General features: G+C 48.2%; 1 protein-coding gene across 1 annotated transcript in view; it reads right to left on the bottom strand.

The window, feature by feature from the left end:
* Positions 1–310: 310 nt before the first annotated feature.
* Positions 311–22,483, bottom strand: part of LOC106604933 (slit homolog 2 protein) — a 197,614-nt gene continuing 175,441 nt past the window's right edge. The window contains 9 exon segments of the mRNA XM_082974923.1: positions 311–2,289; positions 2,476–2,681; positions 2,927–3,215; positions 3,437–3,591; positions 10,608–10,738; positions 15,655–15,895; positions 16,556–16,693; positions 17,165–17,258; positions 21,408–21,547. Coding sequence (XP_082831049.1) covers positions 2,048–2,289; positions 2,476–2,681; positions 2,927–3,215; positions 3,437–3,591; positions 10,608–10,738; positions 15,655–15,895; positions 16,556–16,693; positions 17,165–17,258; positions 21,408–21,547 — 1,636 coding nt within the window. The 3' untranslated portion in view covers positions 311–2,047.

Below are 22,483 nucleotides of genomic sequence, written 5' to 3'. Positions count from 1 at the left end.
ACCACTCCTTTATTGGGGGTGTCTTGCTAATTGCCTATAATTTCCACCTGTTGTCTATTCCATTTGCACAACAGCATGTGACATTTATTGTCAATCAGTGTTGCTTCCTAAGTGGACAGTTTGATTTCACAGAAGTGTGATTGACTTGGAGTTACATTGTGTTGTTTAAGTGTTCCCTTTATTTTTTTGAGCAGTGTATATTTAAAAAAACGAATTTTCTTTTTCTTTTTCTAAATTTTGCATTTCTCCAATGTTAAGAGCATGCAGTCTGGCCTGGCCAGTCTGTCTAATATTAACTCAAACATAGACACTAGTTTCATGGTAGTTTAATTTCAACATAATTATTCATCACATGTTTAACCAGAAATATATCTATGTCTGGAGGATGCACCTTATAGTATGGCCAACATAATAGTTATTATTATTATTATTATTATTATTATTATTATTACTGAATATAAGGCATCTGACATAAGATCATTTACATTGTAGAGGCTACACCTTCCATACATACAGAACCATTTCATTGAATGTTTTGAGGCATGGGGGTATTGGAGTAGTTAGCGTGAGGTACTGGGGGTAAAGGGTGTACTGAACTTGATCACTGCCAAACTCTCAATGGAAAGAATATTTGGTAACACTGTATTTGACATGTACTGCACTCTATAACAGTATCAATATGTGGTAATAAAATAATATACAATTCAAGTGTTACCAAATATTTTCTGACTGACAGGGACGACGACTGTGATGATACCTCAAATCCTATGGTAAACACATGTTTACAAAGTAATCAATACAGTAGTTATTGGCTTCATCTATGCATTTAATAGTGTTAGTAGTAATGGACGGTAATGATTTGAGTCCAACAATGATTTCGCAGGCCAGGGTAGGCCAAGCATTATAAAGTCCTTTTCCATCTGAGCTGTGACCACAGACACAACAAGTTCTCATTCGGAGGATTTCTAGAACGCCAAGTTATTTCGCTGAATGACTCCAGAACGCCAGGACAAACTGCAGGATTTGATCTAGATTACATTTCTATGAAGGGAACCGTCGTATAATGGCAGCACGGTTATTCCGCTGCCGTATCGTAAAGAAAGTTCACATTCTGTCTTGGACTGTCAGTCTCTCACATGCAATCATGCAAGAAACAAACACGTTACAGAATCTCAGGAGAACTTCACTGGCTGACAGACTCTGTCTAGAAGACATCTATAGAAGCCATCTTGGCCCATCCCAGTGAGCACAAGCCATAGAAAATATGTATTTTCAACCAGAAATACATATTTTGAACATCTTTTCAACCCAAAATATTTATTTTCAACATCTGTTGCTCAATGTGGTTGTACTCTAGAATCTCTGATGTGAAACAGCAGACAAATACAAATCAGCAACAACAATGTAAATGGGATTCCTATGGCACAAAGTAACAATCACTGTTTGCAAGCTCCGTGGATAAGAGTTCATATCCTGTAGAGAGAGCTCAGCTAGCTCTGTGGTGGGGATGAAGTCCATTATAAAGCTGGGGAGCAAAATGGGACAGTTCCTTTGTTTGCCTCCATAGCTGAAGAAAAATACTGCCTTCCTCTTCTTTATGTCTGGGGTGATGCAGCACCAACTCCTCCTTCCCTTTGCAGCCTTTTTGTACAACTCGCTGTCTCACTGTCTCACTCCACATTTAAAGTGTCCAAAGACTCCCCTACCGTATCAACACGTACACACACATGCAATAATACACTGAGCAAATAAAAACCATGGGTTAGGTTATAACGTTACATTTATATAGATTTATACATACATATAAATTCATATACTTTCAGGAATGTTAATCTTTTTTGTTTTTTTTTCTTAAGGTACAAAATAACTTCTCATATGACAATAATATTCGACATATTAAAAACAATTATCAAGTCTCTTCTTAAAAAAAAAATCCCATAATAAAAATAAGTTCTATGTTTTATTTTACAATATATTTTATTTTTGCTCTCTGGCAGCAGGTCCCTTTTTTTTGTTTGTGGTTGTTTCCAATTGCGATGACGTGATATTACAACGGGCACTTGGCACAGCCACACTCCAGGGTGGTCTCCATCTCCTCAGAGTACGAGGATCCGTCGGTGCACTTGAAGACCACTTTCCGCCTCCGGCTCTTGGATGGGGCGCAGCAGAAGCCTCCGTCGCAGGCGCGGGGACACTCCACCCGGGGGATCTTACTGGTGGAGGTGCACGTCTTCATGGGCTGGTGCCGCTTCAGCAGCTCACGCACCACCTCTCCCTGGCACGCCGGTTCTGTGAGGGGGGGCAATCAGAAAGGTTCACTGTCACTACAGCGTCTGATTTTATTAATGGATTATTTTAGATAGCCTAACTGAAGAATTGCATATCATTACTATGGACCTCTGAGAATCAAGTTTCTGTATACAATAAAATGTCCACACATCAGCATGACAGTTTCTATGTGTGTGTTCCTCTCACCTGCGTCACAGGTAGGGCCAGTGTAGCCCGGCTGGCAATGGCAGGAGGGCTCCCCGCTCTCTGTGACCCTACACTCCCCGTGTCCACACTGGTGTCCTTTGCAAGCTTGGGGCTCCTCTCTCCTGTCACAGTACTGCCCTGTGTAGCCGTCAGCACAATGACAACTGTAGGACGACGCCTTAGGCACACACAGCCCATGGACACACCTGGCACAAAGAGATTTAGACAATATGAGGAATGTTAATGTGTGTGTGTTTTTGTGTGTAAAATGTATCCACGTTGAGTACAAATGATTCATATTTTAGAATATTATTAAACATGGGAAAGTGTAAAAGTATGAGTTTGTTTCTGTGTGAATGTAACGTGTTGAAGACGATGCCTCAAGCTACGATTAATTCATTATGAATTAGTTATGACTAAAGGCCTATGAGGTGTCCTGTATAGGCCGTACCTGCTGCTCTGACAGGGGCTAGGGGCGATCTTCTGGTCACAGAGGGGTCCGCTGCGGCTGGGTGGGCACTCACAGGACACACCCGTCTCCCCCCTCTGTCTGCAGGCGCCCTGGGCACACACGCTGCAAGAGTGGCAGCCTGGCAAGATGCCCTCCAACCCACGCAGCGCTGCCCCCAAATCCTGGAGCTCTCCGTTGATCCGGACGTTGTGGATGCAGCCGTTGAAGGCCTGGGGGCTGCGATCGGGACCTGAACGCAGTCTGGACGCCATTACCGCTGAGGGCACACCTGGAGGGGAGGAGGAGGTGGGGGAGGAGGGATGGAAGAACTAAGGGGTTAGATCATTCTGACATTCTGGTTTGATGTTCTGACATTTTGTGAAATGTAAATGCAAACCAAAAAAATATGTATCCTCAAAATCAGTAGGTATGCGTAGGGGTGTTTTATTTTATTTTTTACATAAGGTAATGGTGTGTACAGGTGTGTGTACGATATGGGTTTCTGCTTACCTCCTATGTAGAGCTGTGTGTTGTGGTCCACAGAGGGCTGGCGGGGCAGCTTGCCCAGGCTCTTGGGGGATCCCTTGTCCACCACCAGGCTCAGAGAGTGGTTCTGAATCAGGAGCTCCACCGTGTGGAATAGACCGTCACTCACAGACTCAACACTGCGCAGAGAGAGAGAGAGACAGGAAGACATTACAAAACGTGGTTCAACAACACTGCACCGAGACAGGGAAAGAGAGAGGACACAGGGCAATTGCAACACATGGTAGGAATATAGGAGTTTTTATAGAATAGGAGAAAAACATCTATTCAAGGACAAATTTAGTAGAAAAGGAGACTTGGAATGGCCTCATACAATAAACATAGCTGGTTTCTCTATAGGATCTCACACATTATTCTGTGGCAGTTGAATTGTTACAGAGCACTCGTTTGGCGCTATTAAGGAGAGCAGGGTGTTTAAAGCTTTCGCTGGCCGTGATTCTAGGCAGCCATGCGGTTTGAGTCCTCTCACACACGTACTGTGTGGAGGGTGAGGGCTCTGTGAGCATAGGGACACGTATCACTCCGGACCTGTGAACAGTAGCAGCACTCTGGAGGAGGCCAGTGAGTGTGTGTACTCCAGAGAGCCTTTCACACTACTCATGTTTAAACCATGGCAAGGCACCTCCTCACCCAGCCCGCAAAAACCTCCCCGCGCCAGCAAACTCCAACTGGAATAGCAAGCTATGATGCTGGTGGGTTCAGGCTAAGCAAGATGATTTTGGCCCTCAATGATAATAGGCCTGTTGCCGCTGGACTGCTCCAGTTCCCACACTGGCTGACTGGCTGACTGCTGGGTACAGAACAGGCTGTACTGCCTCTGGGCTCTGGGCCCGCCTGGTTACTGCTGGGTAATTGTGTTTGGTCTAAGAGCTGATACAACAGTAGCCTGGGGTATGAGGTCATAACCCCGCTAGACCTTGGGAGGGGAGGAGAGTTGAGGAGGGGGTAGATGCGGTCATTTGGGGTTAGGCTACAAGGCTCTGACTCAGGGTGAAGGGGTAGATGGGTCCAGGCTGAGGGGTAGCTGGGGTCAGAGTAGAGGGGTAGATGGGGCCAGATTAGAGGGGCAGATGGGTCATGTTGAGGGGTAGATGGGGTCAGAGTAGAGGGGTATATGGGGTCAGATGGGAGGGGTAGATGGGGCCGGATTAGAGGGGTAGATGGGTCATGTTGAGGGGTAGATGGGGTCAGAGAAGAGGGGTAGATGGGGCCGGATTAGAGGGGCAGATGGGTCATGTTGAGGGGTAGATGGGGCCGGATTAGAGGGGCAGATGGGTCGTGTTGAGGGGTAGATGGGGCCAGACTAGAGGGGCAGATGGGTCATGTTGAGGGGTAGATGGGGCCGGATTAGAGGGGCAGATGGGTCATGTTGAGGGGTAGATGGGGTCAGAGAAGAGGGGTAGATGGGGCCGGATTAGAGGGGCAGATGGGTCATGTTGAGGGGTAGATGGGGCCGGATTAGAGGGGCAGATGGGTCGTGTTGAGGGGTAGATGGGGCCAGACTAGAGGGGCAGATGGGTCATGTTGAGGGGTAGATGGGGCCGGATTAGAGGGGCAGATGGGTCGTGTTGAGGGGTAGATGGGGCCGGATTAGAGGGGCAGATGGGTCATGTTGAGGGGTAGATGGGGCCGGATTAGAGGGGCAGATGGGTCATGTTGAGGGGTAGATGGTGCCGGATTAGAGGGGCAGATGGGTCAGGTTGAGGGGTAGATGGGGTCAGGCTGATCAGCCCTAAGGCTGTCACTGGTATGGACGTTATTCCTGGAGAGGAGACAGGCAGCTACATTACAGACAGCTAGAGACAGTGGTTTGGCAGGGATAGAGCGGGGAAGAGAGAGCGAGAGAGAGAGAGAGAGAAAGAGATATAGGGAGAGAGAAAGAGAGAGAGCGAGAGACCAATGGGTATGGGTGGTGAAATTGATTGCAGCTCTTTCCCTCAACTTCTCCTCTCAGCCCAAAACTAACTCTTCCTATCCTTACCCCAAGAAATGTTTTTGTTCCAAAAACATAAACGAGAGAAAAACCCACTCTAGCCGCTGTTGGGTTGTGGTCTTCTCCAAAAACAGCATACCATCAGGGGAGTTTAGCAAGGCTCCTCCCCCCTACTGCCAGCTCTCCTATTGGCTGATGGTTAAAAACATTTGATTGACACTTCCCGCAGTGGTTCAATGATCGTATTATTAGAATTAACAGCCAGTAGAAAAGTACTGTGAGTTCTGGAGGTGGGCCCAGAACACAGACAGCTAGAGTCCTGACTGCTCCCTCCATACAGGCCAACACACTGCCAAGACAAAGACCAGCAGTAAAACTAGATCATCAGCACGCTACAAGCACAACTAACCAATGTTCACCCGTAGGTCAAGTGTGTGAGGACTTTAGCACAACACAGCTGAGAGGACAGGTAAAGGACACAACGCCTAAACAGCTCAGCAATTGGCCAATGTGGTTTCAGTAAAAAAAGGTATTTGCTCAACAAAGGGCCAACACAGACGCATGCAGGCAGCATGTATGGTTTGCATTATGGGCCCGTAATTCAATTCCGGTCTGAAAACAAGGCTTTTCGACCAACACAATGGTAAGCCTGCTGCAAGGACCCCCTTCTGCCTTCCTGTCCTCCATTCAAAATGTAAATACCACCATGGAAGTCCGGCTTTATTACACTTTAATGACATTTTCATCTAGTGTCTGTGGTTTTGACAGCCGTCTTTTATTACACGGCAATCTGAAAGCCCACATCCTCGCCAAAGGGGGAGTAGCAGGGAAGAACAGGGTTTTGGGTTGGAGGCAAAGAGGTCTAGGAAAAATGTCAAGAGATTTATTTCTGTTTTTATCTCTTTCAAATGACAACCCTGACAACAAGGTGATAATTGTCTCTGGGGGAAAAAGTGTGAAGTAATACTTGGTGTTAAACAGAGCTCACATCCTGATATGATGTCATATGACCACAGAGGGGCAGCAGAGCTCTAGCCTAACAAGGTGAATCGTGTAGCTCAGCCCTCCAGCCTTTGCCAATATTGGGTTTTGTCTGTGTTTTGACAAGCTGAAGTTTTCCAGAGGCAATGATATTTTTTTGAGGGGGATGCGGGGTCTTTGATGTGTGCCCAGTCTGCGTATTAGCTTAAAGCGGCCCATTATGGAATTCAATAAAAACAAACAGAAAGCCGTGGCAGATTTCAGCAGCGTCGTGTCCCCCTGCAAGTCGACCAGGGGAAATCAATTTCCTGTCAGCCGAGAATCAAATACTCTGTTTTCCGCTCGCAACCAAACCACATTAGAAATGACACATACGCTAACTTTGAAACAATTACCGGTTGCCTTTATCTGAGTAAAGTTACCTTGAACCAGCTACCCTGTAGAGCCTATTTACATTTTAAAATGAAATTAGCCAGAACTATCATTTGCTTACAATGTAGCACTAACCCGACTAGCTTATTTAGTGTATGTGGTCTGAGGAATGGGGGGGGGGGGGAGATGTTGTTTGGCTGCCTGGCTGGCTCCTCTTAGGGATAGCTAGGTCTAACTGCAGCTATCTAAACCATCTTAACGGGTGGGGGTAGCTAGGTGGAAACATAACAGCTATGCCCTTGAAAGGACTTGACTTCAGCTTCCCAGAGACCGGAAGCTTCCATGGTCTAAACACGCCGGTCTTATGGTCTCCTTTATGGTGCTTGCCAATGGTGCTGCATTCTCCAGTCAGATGTCACACTCCATTCTCCTGACCTCTGTGGAACACTTTCTGCCTCCCAATTGTCAATTATCCCCTATAAGTGCACTACTTTTGACCAGGGTTCACCGGGAGGCCCATCTCTCTCTGACCAGTGATCAACGGGAGGGAGGCCCATCTCATACCCAGCGGTCTCTCTCTCTCTCTCTCTCCTCCGCTCTATATCTCTCTCTCTCTCACTCTCTTTCTCCCCCCTTACTTTCTTCCCCGTCTATCTTTCTTTGTTTCTTTCTATCTTTCTTTCTTTCTTTCTTTCTTTCTTTCTTTCTCGCTCTCTCGATCTCCTCTCTGCACCCTCTACCAGTAGCCCCACTTTGTTCCCATGCTGCCTGTCCTCTCCTCTATTCTCCTCTCCTGTCTTCTCTCCTTTGTGACTCAGCCCTTAAAGACTCTCTCCACTCTGCTCTGATGTGGCACTCGGCTCATAAAGAGACATATTCGGCTGATGCTGAGTGGAGCATAGAAAAGCAACAGAGAGAAGAGAGAGACACTCTGACCCCTCTATAGGCTCTTCTCCGCAGCTCTAAATCAAAGTTTCATGGGAGGCAAGGGCTGGCTCCTTTTTGAAGGGCACCAATACAGATACTGTAGGGCTATGTCCCAAACGGCACCCTATTCCCTACATAGTGCACTACTTTTGACCAGAGCCCTATGGGTCCTGGACAAAAGTAATGCAATTTATAGGGAATAGGGTGCCATTTGGGATGTGCAGCCTAGGTGTGGCAGTGAGATTGCGGAACCTAGAAAGGGTGGGAGGGAGTTGGGTAGCAAATTGAAACGCTCTCGTTCAATTGTCTGTGATGTTTTTATGCCCCTTTCCTTCCATACTTCTTCTCTCCCTCTATCCTTCTCTCCTGAATAACAGCAGACGTGGTCCCTTAAACTAATAGAAGGATTACTGTGGCATTTGGTAAAGGGCAGGACATTAACACACAGTGAGGACCCGGGCATTCATCAGATGGTAATGAGGCCTCTCGGGTGGGGAAAGGGCCTCTCTCCTGCTGCCTCCATCTCATCTCATCCCTCTCTCTCCTTCTCTCTCTTTTCCTCCCCCGTCGTGTGAGGCAGGTTAGATCTGGACAGATGAGTACTTCACACCCCGCCTTCCCTTCAGACAGACACTTGACCAGACCACCCTCCGTTCACTCATACTTCTCTTTCCTGTTTTTCTCACCACTCTCTCCTTCTCAAACCTCCACCCTTCACCTCTTCTCCTCCTCTCCTTGCTGAAGCTGTCTCTGCTCCAGTCTCCTCTCTCTCCCCCCCCCCCCCCCCCCCCCGGTGCAAGCAGCGGTGCTGCAGGGCAGGGAGACCTGCAGGCAGCCAGAAGGAGCTGCAGGAGTGGAAACATCCCCTTCCTCCCCCGGCCCCCCTCCCACCCCGCTCCCACCCCCCTCCCACCCCGCTCCCACCCCGCTCCCACCGCGTCTTTACGACCCAACGTTCACTTGAAGTCACTCTCCCGCCGAGAGCCGCTGGACCACAGAGGGCTGAGGAATGTACCGACCGCAACCACCACCACTCTCTTTCTCGCTCTCTCTGAAGGTGAACATCCTCAAAGCTCAACTCACAGTACATCCACATCTGTGCATCATCGGGCGGGAGCTGTGTAAAATTGAGGCCCTGGCTGGAAGTGAGGCCTGCTGCTCCACACAGTTAACGTTAATGCTAACCATCACAGGGAGAACTCGGGAACGCGCTGGGTGCTGTGTATTCTGGGCTCTGTCGTGGACCATGTCCCAGTAATGGGAGCGGACAGGGGTAATTCCCCTCCTCACTTTCCCGTCCTGTCTCCTCTCGCTCACCCCATCCCCGCTCCCTGCATCACTCCCTCTGCACCCCAAAGACAATGGGGCAAGGCGCTGCCAAAGCCACAAAACGCTACGTCACTCTGGGGGAAAAGGGACTAATGAGGGGGAGAGTCTGCAGATCCAGAACAAAATGAGGAAGCCATGACGCATCAGACAGGCCTGGGGCTGGAGCTGGGGTTGGGGCTGGAGACAGGCCTAGGGCTAGAGCTGGGGTTGGGGCTGGGAGACAGGCCTGGGGCTGGACCTGGTATAGAGCTGGGGCTTGGATATGATTTCAAACCAAAACCATGACAGGCCCATTTGCTTCAGAGTTCAAGCATCTAATTTCATTTTGAAACTGGACATGCCTTTTGATTGCTGCAAGACAAAGGAACGACTGAGATGTCCTTTCCTTCCTTCCTCCCTGCCGTTCGAAGACGACCATTTCATTACTTTGGAGGTAATAGGAGGAATACAACACGTGAAAAAGGGCCCAGTGCATGAGATGATCCCAGTCTAACAAATCACTTGGGGAGGAGCTGTTCTTTTTCACTGGGCAGCTCTTTGATGGGTCGATCGATACCCTACCTCCCTCTCTCCCTCCCTCCTTCCCTGCCTCGGGGCAGCAGCTAAAAGTCTCTCTAAACAGCACAGGGGATTGGCCGGATGACGTTTGGATCAATAACAACAAATCCGGAGCAGACAGACAGTGGCGCTGGGCTGAGGTCAGCTCCTATGGGCTCTGTTCTCCTCTCTTCTGCTCTGGTCTTTCTTAAGCCGTTGTTCAAAATCTCACTGACTGCCCATGTCGGCTGTTATAATGGTCTTTATTTAGCTGCTATAGAGGCTTTACGAACGGATACATGGATGTGTGTACAGTAAAGTGTTAACTGCGCTCCCCTACTCTGTGTAGCACAGGCTTTCTGTGTTAGCATGCTGGGCTGGAGATAGGGACTAGCGGGGACAGACTCAACAAACTCCTCAGCGCCCCGTCTGTCTGGGGAGAGCAGAAGGCAGTTTTTTGTTTGTGAGGGGCTCCACTGAGCATAACCGCGTAGCCGGGTCTAGATGGAGGTGGCTGCTACTCAGAGGTCAGAGAGAGAGAGAGAGAGAGAGAGAGAGAGAGAGAGAGAGAGAGAGAGAGAGAGAGAGAGAGAGAGAGAGAGAGAGAGAGAGAGAGTGTGAGCAGTGTGAGCAGTGTGTGTGGAGCAGTGTGAGCAGTGTGTGTGCTTGCATTAAAACGGTGGGAGCTGCCGCCAGAGGGAAAGAGAAACAGGTCATGTAAAAGTTGAGCTGGTTTTATGATATGCCGCAGAGTTAGAGGGATCACGCTTTAAGCTGGTCAGGCCTACATGGCTTACAAGGCTCTTTGGCTCCTGAGTGGCGAGATGAAAGCCCGCTATTGTGTGAGGTTTTCTTTGAGAACTATCCTGTTGTTTGTGGAGGTGGGGCAGTAGCTAAAGTTTCTGGAAGTTGCATATTAATTGTTTGTGTGTACATTATTCTGTGAAAGTGTATGGAACCTGTAATCTGTGTGTGTGTGTGTGTGTGTGTGTGTGTGTGTGTGTGTGTGTGTGTGTGTGTGTGTGTGTGTGTGTGTGTGTGTGTGTGTGTGCTGACCTGTAGACGGTGGTCGGTGGGTAGTTAGCGATGTCGTAGATGATGCGTATGTGTCCCTGGTACAGCTCTAGAGCTAGAGGATCATGATCCTCCTTGTAGAGCAGAATACCGTTGTCCTTATCTGTAGCCACCTGGAGAGAGACAGACAGACAGACATTTGACAAGAGGCCCACTGAGAGAGAGAGAGAGAGAGAGAGACTGAGAGACAGAGAGACAGAGGGACAGGGAAGAGATTCAGGGGTATGCTAATTTGATATAGAGCAGACCTAACCGACTCTATTAAATTAGTCAAAACAGGAACATTTTACATCTGGCTTGAAATTATTAAGGAAATTATCTCAACAGAGAAAAATGGCCTCGTGTGCTACCTATATCCCCCCCAATAGAATCCCCATACTTTAACAATGACAGCTTATCCATCTTAGAGGGGGAGATCAACAATTTCCAGGTTCAGGGACATGTACTTGTCTGTGGCGACCTAAATGCCAGAACTGGACAAGAACCCGACACCCTCAGCACACAGGGGGACAAACACCTACTTGGAGGTGACAGCATTCCCTCCCCCCAAATGCCCCCCCTAGACACAACTACGACAACATAACCAACAAAAACGGGTCACAACTCCTGCAGCTCTGTCGCACGGTATATACATAGTCAATGGTAGGTTTCGAGGGGACTCCTATGGTAGTTACACATATAGCTCATTTCTTAGCAGTAGTACTGTAGACTACTTTATCACTGACCTCAACCCAGAGTCTCTTAGAGCATTCAAAAGGTTTCACTGTAATAGTGAAGGTATAAACTTGGCAGTAGAAAACCTAAACAGTATATTTGAACTCTCAGCTTCCCCATCAAATCTTAAAATTTCAAGCAGACAACCTAAGAAAATGATCAACAATAAAACATGGTTTGATGAAGAATGCAAAGCCCTAAGAAAGAAATTGAGAAACCTATCCAACCAAAACATAGAGACCCAGAAAACCTGAGCCTACGCCTTCACTATGGTGAATCACTAAAACAATACAGAAATACACTACGGAAAAAGAAGGAACAGCACGTCACAAATCAGCTCAATGTAATTGAAGAATCCATAGAATCTAACCACTTCTGGGAAAATTGGAAAACTCTAAGCAAACAACAACACGAAGAGTTATCTATCCAAAACGGAGATGTATGGATAAACAGCTTCTCAAATATTTTTGGCTCTATAACAAAGAACAAAGAACAAACAGCAAAAATATATACATGAGCAAATAAAAATCTTAGAATCAACTATTGAAGACAACCAGAACCCACTGGATTCCCAATTACATTGAATGAACCACAGGACAAAATACAAACCCTACAACCCCAAAAGGCTTGTGGGGTTGATGGTATTCTAAATGAAATGATAAAATACTCAGACCACAAATTCCAATTGGCTATACTTAAACTCTTTAAAATCCTCCTCAGCTCTGGAATCTTCCCCAATATTTGGAAACAAGGCCTGATCACCCCAATCCACAAAAGTGGAGACAAATTTGACCCCAACAACTACCGGGGGATTTGTGGGATTTGTGTCAACAGCAACCTTGGAAAAGTCCTCCGCATTATCATTAACAGCCGACTCGTACATTTCCTCAATGAAAACAATGTACTGAGCAAATGTCAAATTGGCTTTTTACCAAGTTACCTTACGACAGACCACGTATTCACCCTGCACACCCTAATTGACAAACAAACAAACCAAAACAAAGGCAAAATCTTCTCATGCTTTGTTGATTTCAAAAAAGCTTTCTACTCAATTTGGCATGAGGGTCTGTTATACAAATTGATGGAAAGTGGTGTTTGGGGAAATACATACGACATTATAAAATCCATGTACACAAACGTCAAGTGTGTGGTTAAAATTGGCAAAAAACACACACATTTCTTTCCACAGGGCCGGGGGGTGAGACAGGGATGCAGCTTAAGACCCACCCTCTTCAACATATATATCATCGAATTGGTGAGGGCACTAAAACAGTCTGCAGCACCCGGCCCCGGCCAACTAGAATCGGATGTCAACTGTTTGCTGATGATCTAGTGCTTCTGTCCCCAACCAAGGAGGGCCTACAGCAGCACCTAGATCTTCTGCACAGATTCTGTCAGACCTGGGCCCTAACAGTAGATCTCACTAAGACAAAAATAATGGTGTTCCAAAAAAGTTCAGTTGCCTGGACAACGGATACAAATTCCATCTAGACACCGCTACCCTAGAGCACACAAAAAACTATACATGCCTCAGCCTAAACATCAACGCCACAGGTAACTTCCACAAAGCTGTGAACGATCTGAGAGACAAGGCAAGAAGGACCTTCTATGCAATCAAAAGGAACATAATATTCGACATACCAATTAGGATCTGGCTAATAATACTTGAATCAGTTATAGAACCCAATGCCCTTTATGGTTGTGAGGTCTGGGGTCTGTAAGCGCAGCAATGGGCACACGGCAGTAGGCTATAAGCACAAATGTTCCAAAATGCAATCAATTAGCGTGAAAACACCATTCTCAAAAGTGACCGCAAATGCGATTATGAATGTAATGCTTTTTTAAGGTGCATTTTTACGGTGAAAATTATCTTCCCCAAACATGAAACGCAGGCAGGCAGGCAGGCAGGCAGACAGACAGACAGACAGACAGACAGACAGACAGACAGACAGACAGACAGACAGACAGACAGACAGACAGACAGACAGACAGACAGACAGACAGACAGACAGACAGACAGACAGACAGACAGACAGTGAATTTATGGAGAGTGGAGGCCTTTCCCAGAGTCCAGCAGGACTCAATGAAGTTTTCACTGGCTTGGGCTTGGCTTGGCGCTGACACGAGAACCATGTGACATGAGCTGCTGCTGCTATTGGCCCCACTGAGCAAGAGAGGGACCGCACGCTGGAAAAAGCCAGGTGTTGGATATCAATTAGGATTCTTTCCAAAAGGGAGGAAAATATTCTGTACCTAACACTTAGGGTTACTATTCTACTGAAGCTACTCTATTTGAAATGGAAACATATGGCGTTGGGGATGTTTACTTTGCTTAGTCTGCACTACAGCATGGCTCACAACTCAAAGCGTCTTTTATTTGAAAACTGTACTTTTCTTCTTTTTTTTAAGGAACTTGAAATATTTTTATCCATGTTGCATCGTGTAACGTATTTATAACTGCGGTAGATGACTAACCAAACACTGCTTTCGATTTCCAGGCATCATCTTGATACCTGGCCTGATGACTCCTTGCTGTCCCCAGTCCACCTGGCCATGCTGCTGCTCCAGTTTCAACTGTTCTGCCTGCGGCTATGGAACCCTGACCTGTTCACCGTACGTGCTACCAGTCCCAGACCTGCTGTTTTCAACTCTCTAGAGACAGCAGGAGCGGTGGAGATACTCTGAATGATCGGCTATGAAAAGCCAACTGACATTTACTCCTGAGGTGCTGACCTGTTGCACCCTCGGCAACCACTGTGATTATTATTATTTGACCCTGCTGGTCATCTATAAACATTTGAATATCTTGGCCATGTTCTGTTATAATCTCCACCCGGCACAGTCAGAAGAGGACTGGCCACCCCTCATAGCCTGGTTCTAGGTTTCTTCCTAGGTTCTGGCCTTTCTAGGGAGTTTTTCCTAGCCACCGTGCTTCTACACCTGCATTGCTTGTTGTTTGGGGTTTTAGGCTGGGTTTCTGTACAGCACTTTGTGACATCAGCTGATGTACGAAGGGCTTTATAAATACATTTGATTGATTGATTGATATCGGCAAGCTGCATTTGCTCTTGCCCATGTGTCTACCTACGTACAAAAGCCACCTTTAGCACAGAGGCTAAGCCCAAGCGTTCTATTTTTACCACAGTCTTTTTAATTAACATTAGCGTGGCCCCTCGCCAACGAGCACATCAGCTCATTTGGAGGTAAGAAGCGATCCGGCGGCCGTGACTCACTCCTAGTGATTGGGCTGATAACAGTCGCCACGCCGACACTCTATTACCATAATACATATCCCCCTGAGACACATTATTCATGCTAGTGAACAAAAGGTGACATTCTAATAATGTCACCATCCAACCGTCCCTGTGGTGGCTGGTGGTGGATCGGATGCCACATGGCTGGCTGAGAGCCCCAATAACACAGAGCTTGCATCCCAAATGGCACCCTAGTCCCTACTGAGTGCACTACAGGGCCCATAGGGTTCTGGTCAAAAGTAGTGCACTGTATGGGAATAGTGTGCCATTCCGGATGCAGACAGAGAGCGAGATAGAGAGGGATAGTTTGTCATACTAGCCCCTGAAGAAATGATCCCTCTTATACCTTTCCCAAGGGTGCTACATTCTATACTTTAAGTACTGCGTTGATGGGGGATAGTGTTTATAACACACTAGCCCTCATCAACTTTACAGTTTACAGTTTGACGTAATGGGAAGGATGATCAGTTATAGGGAGATAATAGCTAGGCAACTCAGCTGCTAGTGTAAAGGATGTCATGCTGCTCGCTTTTCGGGTACCAATACCTCCTGATTCGGATCTTACCGAGGCTCGAACCCAGGAAGGAGGAAACAGGGTGAGAGGGAAGGGGTAGAGTGAGGGAGAAGCAGAGGGAGGAGGAGGGGCAGTGGGAGAGGAGAGGAGGAGGAAAGGAGAGGAGGAGAGGGGGAGAGGCGAGTGAGAGGGGGAGAGGGAGGAGTACAGAGAGGAGAGCAGAAGATGGAGGAAAGGAGAGGATGGCGATGTGACAGCCAGTATTGTTGCTGCTTAGGGGTGGTACAGTACCTGTAGGGAGATGTGGACAGAGTTAGGGGTCAGGGGTGGTATAGTACCTGTCAAGAGATGTGGGCAGAGTTAGCGGTCAGGGGTTAGGGGTGGTATAGTACCTGTCAAGAGATGTGGACAGAGTTAGGGGTCAGGGGTTAGGGGTGGTTTAGTACCTGTAGGGAGATGTGGGCAGTGTTAGTGGTCAGGGGTAAGGGGTGGTATAGTACCTGTAGGGAGATGTGGGCAGAGTTAGGGGTCAGGGGTGGTATAGTACCTGTAGGGAGATGTGGACAGAGTTGCGTATCTTGATACTGGGCAGCTCCAGGTAGGTCTCTTTGCCCAAGAGGTGGACGGTGACGATCTTGTGGCACTTGTTTCCGGTGAAGCCTGGCAGGCAGCGACACACAGGCTCCCCTTCCACCACTAGACACTGGGCACCATTCTGACACTCTGACTGGTCACATGGGCTGGTCTGCAGCAGGATCATAGGAGGAGGGTTCTCGCAGAATAGACCACTACAGGAACACAGAGAGGTGACACTGTTAATATCACACTCAATCAAGCTGCCACACACACACACACACACACACACACACACTCCACTATGGTCTCTCCCATTATGATTATATATATACACACACACACACACACACACACACACACACACACACACACACACACACACACACACACACACACACACACACACACACACACACACACACACACACACACACACACACAGTATATGTATGACTGCCCCTGACACATAACATCATAAGAGAGACTCTCCACGTCAAACAAAAAGGTGGCGACCATGTTGTTTCATTGATCCTGCTGTTCGTTGGCAGACAGAGACAGTGACGCATCATGAATCTTTCCCCCCAGATCCCATCCACAGGCCCGTCCCACACTTAGCGCTATAATTAGCCATATGGAGCTTCATCTGCCTCATCACACCACCGCTCCGCACCACCCAGTACCGCAGGCCTCAGACTAGACAGCCAAATAGAGGAAAACAAAGTACCATCTGAAGCTCCTCACAGTCTGGTTATCTGTGTGTGTGTGTTTGCATGTATGTGTGCGAGTGCGCCGGCGCCCTCCACAGATGGCGTGACGCTGTTGCGGCACTGAGTCTCGACAATGAGTTCAGTCGGCGCTGAATGTGGACTCACCTAAAGCCCTCCTTACACACGCAGGTGTACCCGTTGACAGCGTCCACACACTCGGCCCCGTGCTGACACTTGTTCTCCAGACAGTCGTTGTAGTCCTGCTCACAGTGTTGGCCCACGTAGCCGGGCAAGCACTCACACCTGGCACCCACACATGAAACAAAGACACACAACGTTACAGAAACTCACTCTCTCTGCCAACTGCCACCGAACTCTCTCAACTGCATTCACTCTCTCATCCTTCTGACGTATTAACGCTTAGCTGTCACTGAACACCCTCTATTACTTCACCTTAACAACTGCCACTGAACAGTCCGTCTTTCTAACATATGACCTTTCCCAGCTGTTACTGAACTCTCTTCCTAACATATGAAAACTGTTTTACTGCAGTAGTCTGTTACAAGTGTGACTTTAAACAGCACAGCCAACTCAACTACAGTTTGTTCCTTGTTCCTCGGTCATGAAAGAACAGGATATTAAGACGGTGGAGGAACAGAACACAACAGGTTGTCCCGACGACTCCACCAGACACGGGTCACTTCCTGTGGGTTGCTACTGGTGACCTTTGAACTTGATTAGTTCTGCCTCCTCTGACAGCTGCCGGTCACTCACCTGAAGCCTTTGGTGAGGGGGATGCACTTGGAGTCATGCTGGCAGGGGTCGAAGCCTTGCATACAGGGGTCCACCACCTCCTCACATAGGTCCCCTGGGAAAACACACACACACACACACACACACACACACACACACACACACACACACACAGTGGGAAAGATAATAGAGAGACCGTGAGATCATCGCCTAAGCTTCATTCTTCCACATACACACACTAGCTAACGTATGTCTTCATTTGACTTAGTGATATTCTAGTGCATTGCACATTTACAAGCCTAGGATCGTGAGTAACGTTTTTTAAGAGTGTTTTTTGATTGGTCCCATTGTATTATGATGACTATTATGATGACTCCCCAAAGCACCATCATGGCTTTCTTAGCATTCAACAGTTGGGTCTTGTTTCTACTGCTGGCCTGCCTGGTCTCCCATACAGGGGGAGTTGGGGGGTTGTCTTGCTCAGGGTATTAGCCGTGCAAACTTGAAACACATGTACTATATTGTGCTGTAATCTGCATGGAATACAGGGCTGTGGCTGCCCAGATGAGGCCCCATCTGAATCCACTAAATCACTGCCTGGCCAAGTGTCCCGGTTCAATAAACCCTCTGTCCCTGTCCACCTGCTTGGCTACATCCCCTCCTCTAACAGGGGGGCTGCTGGGGCTCAGCCAGGCTTTCACAGCACAAGGCCTCTCCTCCTCTCCTTTACACTGACTGACTGACTGACTGACTGACTGACTGACTCCCTCCCTCCCTCCCTCCCTCCCTCCCTCCCTCCCTCCCTCCCTCCCTCCCTCCCTCCCAATACAGAGCCTCTCTGAGTCTGTCTGCGGCTGGGCTGAGGGAGAGTAGATGCAGACACTCCACAGCCTGGTCCCTGAGAGATCTTTCTCTCTTTCTCTCCCTCCCACCTCTCTAACTCAATCTCTCCCTCCTCCCTCCCTCCCTCCCTCCCTCCCTCCCTCCCTCCCTCCCTCCCTCCCTCCCTCCCTCCCTCCCTCCCTCCCTCCCTCCCTCCCTCCCTCCCTCCCTCCACTTCTCTCTCTATCTACTGCCAGGTCTGTTTCCTCTGCCTCTCCCTCATCCGGCAGCCTCATGATGGGGCCCTGGGGAAGTCTGCCAGCGTCCCAGCAGCCGCCACTCTACAGGGGAAATCCACTCCAATTGGGTTTGGATGGTGCTCTGTGGGGAACTGTCACAATGTGTCTGTGTCTGCCTGTGTTCATCGCTACAGGCCTGGCTCTGGTTTCGATTGGTACGGAAAACTGAAAGTCAGTGGCAAAATGAGAGTTGATATGTACTGTATTCAATATGAAAAAGAAATCATTTTCCGTTTAGCTTGCAGTTTTAGTTTTACAAGGGAAACAGGAAAAAGAAACCCAGAGAAGGTGTGTGGAGAGAGAGAGACTGACCTTTACCCATATCATATCTGTCAGCTTGTAAAGGAAGAAAGAAAGAGAGGAGGATCATTTATAGATGTCACTGTGTCTCATGGTTCTGATAACCAGAGGGTCCAGAATACTTAACCCAGATACACACGCACACACACACCGGATGGACGCCACGTCCACCCCCTGTAAGCAGGTCTGCCCTGTCGCTCTCAGAGCGCTGAGAGAACAGAGGAGAACAGAGGCGAGGAGACGGTCAGCAGAGACCGGTCATCTCACACTGCACTGTGAGGGGTGGCAGGTAGCTTAGTGGTTTAGAGCGTTGGACTAGTAACCGGAAGGTTGCAAGATCGAATCCCCGAGCTGACAAGGTACAAATCGGTTGTTCTGCCCCTGAACAAGGCAGTTAACCCACTGTTCCTAGGCTGTCATTGAAAATAAGAATTTGTTCTTAACTGACTTGCCTAGTTAAATAAAGGTAAAATAAAAACTGCCTCAGAAGATCAAGCAACATGCCGATTGGACCGCCACCTTGGCCCCCCTCCTTCTACCACTCTCTCCCTCCCTAACATCATGTTCCCAGGACCTATTGGTCCTGTGATGCTGGCCAGTGAGACACTCTCTCTCTCTCTCTAGTGCAGCATTCCCCAATGGGTCAGATTTTATTTGGACCCCCCAAGCTTTAAAAATAAAATAAGCTTTTAATGTTTTGTTTTGTTGTTGGACATAAAATAATGTAAAATCACCAGGAAATCAGCTCAAAGTGATGTTAATTGAGGAAATCTGATCCCAAGTATTCCCACACATAAATAGAAAGGCATATGTGATCCTACCCCAATGTAATCAAGGTTTGAAATTATATATTTTTGGTCAAATACTATAACTGTTTAGGCTTGTTGTGGTCAATCTGCAATGTACAAATGATTTAGAACTGTGTTCCGGCCCCACCAACCAACCTGCTAAATAAAAAAATCGTCCCACAGCGGAATGTAATTGAGGACCCCTGCTCTAGATTATATCCATGTAGTCACACACACACACACACACACACACACACACACACACACACACACACACACACACACACACACACACACACACACACACACACACACACACACACACACACACACACACACACACACACACACACAGTCTTGTACAACTAACCTTGTGGGGACATACAATTCAGTACCACTCAACAACCTATTTTCCCAAACCCCTAACCTGAAAACCTAACCTAAACCCTAACCCTAGCTCGTAACCCTAAAACTTACCCCAGCTCCTAACCCTAAACCTAATTCTATCCCAAAAAGGAATTCTAACCAAAACCCCCTTAGAAATAGCAAGTATAGTTAAACCCGCCCGCCCACACACACACACACACACACACCACACACACACACACACACACACACACACACACACACACACACACACACACACACACACACACACACACACACACACACCGTCTTGTACAACTTACCTTGTGTGGACATACAATTCAGTAATATTCAAAAACCTATTTTCCCTAACTCCTAACCCTAACCTGAAACCCTAAACCTAACCCTAGCTCCTAACCTTAAACCTAATTCTAACCCTAACACTAATTTCTAACCCTAAACCCCCTAGAAATAGCAAGTATAGTTAAACACGTCCACAAACGGCCATACACACACACACACAAACACACACACACACACACACACACACACACACACACACACACACACCACCACACACACACACACACACACACACACACACAGCATCGTCTTGCTTGTGCTGGTTTAAAATAGGAAGCAGCAAAAAAAAAAAAAATGCTCTGTGTGTATGGCTGGATGGATGGATAAGGGCGGAGAGAGAAGGAGGAAAAACAGTTAGTTTAAAGGAGGCCTAATTGCTGGGTTAGCTTGCGGACTTCCCCTAGAGTCGGGCTGTGGCTGCTGCTTCACAGGGCCCGCTTGGCGCTGCCCACCGCGGGCCCAGGTGCCCATATGCTCACACTGAGGGGGCAGTGTGTGTAGCAGCCTGGCTGCTGGATGTCTCTCTACTGCCAGCCTCTAGCCTCATTGCCCCATACAGGCACTCTGTGTTCTTTGCTCTGGTCCCAGGGGAGGCTGGGACTGGGACGGACACGGCACGGCGAGGCCTACAATTAGGCGTGCAGCGTTAATGACAGGGTCGCTGTGCGTTGGAGCAGCTGCTCCGATCAGAACCCTCCCCCCTCCCCTGTGACAGGCAGGCGATGGCGGGTGACGGCCCATGATGCCCTGACTGGGGAGGTGCCCGCTGCTGCCCGCCTCGCCTGCCTGCCATGCGCACTGCAGAGAGAGAGGCCCACAGCCTGGCAGAGAGACAGTGGGAAAACTTCTCTCCGTCTCTCTCACCAGAACTGGGCTGCCTGCACTCAGAATTGCACTGTCAGCGATTGGGCAGAACTCACTGGACTGTGCAGGCAGGCCAGCAGGAATCCCCCCCCCCCCCCTCCCAAGGGATTTTTTGCCCTCTTTGGCTCTTTGCTCCAACGTGATTGCAATGTCATCTCCAAAGAGCAGTTTCAGGTCAATGCGGAAAAACAGTCCATTATAGGCTAGCGGGGAAAAAATTACTCTTTGGTTGATTTGATAACTAAATGACTCACAATTGCTTTAAATGCAATTTCAGAGCAGAGGGGTTTGGAGTTTTCGTCTATGCTTAAGCTGACTTTTATCTCGACGTGGTTGACTCGCTTTTTTAAAGTGTATTAGAATGTGTTAGAGAAGCATAACAAGTGGACGGGAAGCCAATGTGTGCACACGCTGTGGCTCGTCTCCACGGAGTAGTGTTCGGTGCGTGTGTGTGTCCAGTACCTGTGTAGTTGGGGGGGCAGACGCAGGTGTAGTTGTTGATGCCGTCCACACAGGTGGAGTTGTTCTCACAGTCATTGTCCTCACAGTCGTCTGGGTTCACCTCACACTGTAGACCCTCGTAGCCAGGTGGACACGCACAGCTGCCGAGGGGAGAGGAGAGAGAGACGATAGGGGCCACAGTTCGATAGTTAGTTAGAGAATAGGGAACAGGGTGCCATTTCAGACACAGCCAGAGTCACAGAACCATACTGGGTACACCCTCTCTACCCTCCACACTGGGTCGAGGAAGCGTACTGGGTTTTCTTGCCATTTGTCAAATCCACTCTCCAGATGCCCTCTGCTCTTTGTCTCTGGCCCCTCTATTAGTGACTAATGCCCTTTGAAAGCCTAAGACCTGGTATAAAACCTGCACTTTAATGGGAATAACAACAAAGGTAGAAATCCAGTGACATTTGAAAATGTAATCAGGTCTGTCTGTGGATTCAATAATTTCAATTAGACGTGGGTTCCTGTTTGATCCTATGTGGAAGGGCATTCATCAAGCTATACCTAAATGTCATGTGTGGAATTGGTAGACCGATTGAGACCGTACCCTTTGACTCAGGCATCACTGGCTCTGAACCTCGCTTGCATTCTTTCTCTTATTTTCTCTCTCTCTCTCTCTCTCTCTCTCTCTCTTCCGTGCGCGTGGTGACGCCTGCCTGCCCTGGCTGGCCTGGCTGTGCGGGCGTGGGCGGGTGGCTGGGGACAAGGCTGGCATCGTGGGTGCGCTGCGTCAGGCGAGTGGGCAGGGGAGGGTGAGATAAGCGTTACTGAGCTGTGGCGTGCGTTACCGGTGAGACGGGTAGCTTTATCAAACGCCTGTCTTCCTTTTTGAAGGCCAGCGGCTGCTGGTTGAAAAAAGAAAAAACCGCTGAGGAGAGGAGCGGCTTTGATTTCTTTAAGCAGTTCTCCAGAGGGACTGGCTGGATAACTGATGTGTATCATTAATGAGGCAAAGAGCTGGGGTAGACCTGGGGCGGGCGGCCAAACAGTGGAAGATGAAAGAGACAGTCATCTGCCTCCATGCCTGATGA

The sequence above is a fragment of the Salmo salar genome, chromosome 05 (assembly GCF_965601325.2).
Source record: "Salmo salar chromosome 05, fSalSal1, whole genome shotgun sequence".
Lineage (NCBI taxonomy): Eukaryota > Metazoa > Chordata > Actinopteri > Salmoniformes > Salmonidae > Salmo > Salmo salar.
Note: the sequence above shows the minus strand (reverse complement) of the source record. Positions and strands in the feature narration are given on the sequence as shown.